This window comes from Nothoprocta perdicaria, unplaced genomic scaffold (genome assembly GCF_003342845.1).
Source record: "Nothoprocta perdicaria isolate Ctin4 unplaced genomic scaffold, notPer1 scaffold_989, whole genome shotgun sequence".
NCBI lineage: Eukaryota > Metazoa > Chordata > Aves > Tinamiformes > Tinamidae > Nothoprocta > Nothoprocta perdicaria.
In genome coordinates, this window is record NW_020456297.1 from 6636 (window position 1) to 8922 (window position 2287).

Sequence of the window (2287 nt, forward strand, 5' to 3'; positions counted from 1 at the left end):
TGTCACCCGTTGTCCCCCGTTGTCCCCGCAGACACCACGGGCTGGGGTGTGTCGCGGAGGTGTCACCCCCGTTGTCACCCGTTGTCCCCCGTTGTCCCCGCAGACACCACGGGCTGGGGCGTGTCGCGGAGGTCTCACCTACACTGTCACCCCGTTGTCACCCACACTGTCAGCCCGTTGTCACCCGTTGTCACCCGTTGTCCCCCGTTGTCCCCGCAGACACCACGGGCTGGGGCGTGTCCCCGCGCGGCGCCGGCTACCTCTTCGGCAGCGATGTGGTGGCGCAGTTCAACGCGGCCAACGACATCGACATGATCTGCCGCGCGCACCAGCTCGTCATGGAGGGCTACAAGTGGCACTTCGGCGAGAGCGTCCTCACCGTGTGGTCCGCCCCCAACTACTGCTACCGGTGGGTGTGGAGGTGACACCAGGGGGAGCGTGGAGGCGGCACCGTGGTGGGGACGGAGGTGGCGTTTGGGTGGAAAAGGGGGTGGAGGTGACACGAGGGTGAGGATGGAGGCGACACCGTGATGAGGAGGAAGGTGACACTTGGATGGAGAAGGAGGTGGAGGTGGCACCATGATGGGGATGAAGGTGACACCAGGGTGAGGATGGAGGTGACACCGTGATGGGGATGAAGGTGACACCAGGGTGAGGACGGAGGCAACACCGTGATGGGGATGAAGGTGACACCAGGGTGAGGATGGAGGTGACACCGTGATGAGGAGGAAGGTGACACAAGGGTAAAGATGAAGGTGACACCATGATGGGGATGAAGGTGACATTTGGGTGGAGAAAGGGGGGGAGGTGACACCAGGGTGAGGATGGAGGCAACACCGTAATGAGGAGGAAGGTGACACTCGGATGGAGAAGGGGGTGGAGGTGACACCATGATGGGGACGGAGGTGACACCAGGGTGAAGATGGAGGCGACACCATGATGGGGAGGAAGGTGACATTTGGATGGAGAAGGGGATGGAGGTGACACCATGATGGGGAGGAAGGTGACACGAGGATGAGGATGGAGATGACACTGTGATGAGGAGGAAGGTGACACTTGGATGGAGAAGGGGGTGGAGGTGGCACCATGATGGGGACGGAGGCGACACCGTGATGAGGATGAAGGTGACACTTGGATGGAGAAGGGGATGAAGGTGACACCGTGATGGGGGTGGAGGTGACACCGCGATGAGGATGAAGGGGGTGGCCACGTTCCCCCAACGGGGAGACCGGGTGACACCAACAGGGTGTCACCCCACCGGGTGACACAACCACAGATGGGGACCCCTGAACCACGTCCACCCGGGGCGGGGTGACAATGACAAGCGCGGGGCCGGGTGACACCCCCGCGTCCGGGTGATACCCCCGCGTCCGGGTGACACCCGCCGTCCCCGCGGCAGGTGCGGCAACGTGGCGGCCATCTTGGAGCTGGACGAGCACCTGCAGAAGGAGTTCATCATCTTCGAGGCGGCGCCGCAGGAGACGCGCGGCATCCCCGCCAAGAAGCCCGTGGCCGACTACTTCCTGTGAGGGACACGCGGGGACACGCGTGGACACGTGGAGGGGACGTGGGAACACGTGGGGACACGTGTGGACACGTGAGGACACGTGGAGGTGACGTGGGAACACGTGGAGGGGACGTGGAAGAGACGTGGGGACACGTGTGGACACGTGGAGGGGACGTGGGGACACGTGGGGACACGTGTGGACACGCGTGGACACGTGGAGGGGATGCGCGGAAAGGACACGCGTGTCCCGTCCGTGTCCCCAGGGTCACGTGTGTCCCATCCCGTGTCCCACAGGGTGACACGTGTGTCCCATCCATGTCCTCCAGGGACACACGTGTGTCCTGTCCATGTCCTCAGGGTCACGTGTGTCCCATCCATGTCCTCCAGGGACACACGTGTGTCCTGTCTGTGTCCCCAGGGTCACACGCGTGTCTCATCCGTGTCCTCAGGGTCACGTGTGTCCCATCCATGTCCTCCAGGGACACACGTGTGTCCTGTCTATGTCCCCAGGGACACGTGTGGCCTGTGTCCCCAAGGTCACACGTGTGTCCCATCCATGTCCCCAAGGTCACATGCGTGTCCCATCCATGTCCCCTATGGTCACACGTGTGTCCCATCCATGTCCCCTATGGTCACACGCGTGTCCCGTCCATGTGACCCTGGGGCCACGCCCCATGTCACGGCAGGGACACGCGTGTCCCGTCCCGTGTGCCCCGGGACCACGTGTGTCCCCTCCCACGGCGGCCTGGGACACGCGTGTCCCCTGCGTGTCACCGGGGG

General features: G+C 63.8%; 1 protein-coding gene and 1 long non-coding RNA gene across 2 annotated transcripts in view; both read left to right on the top strand.

Moving 5' to 3' along the window:
• The window catches only part of PPP4C (protein phosphatase 4 catalytic subunit), a 7170-nt gene extending 5496 nt beyond the window's left edge, over positions 1–1674 (top strand). Inside the window, exons 7-8 of the mRNA XM_026053343.1 lie at positions 220–409; positions 1400–1674. Of these exons, the coding sequence (XP_025909128.1) occupies positions 220–409; positions 1400–1529 (320 nt within the window). The 3' untranslated portion in view covers positions 1530–1674. The remainder of the gene's footprint in view (positions 1–219; positions 410–1399) is intronic.
• Positions 1675–1688: 14 nt separating this feature from the next.
• LOC112959340 lies at positions 1689–2285 on the top strand. The gene is made up of 2 exons (XR_003251600.1): positions 1689–2043; positions 2075–2285. It is a non-coding gene; the product is annotated as an uncharacterized LOC112959340 (long non-coding RNA).
• The last annotated feature ends 2 nt before the right edge of the window (positions 2286–2287 follow it).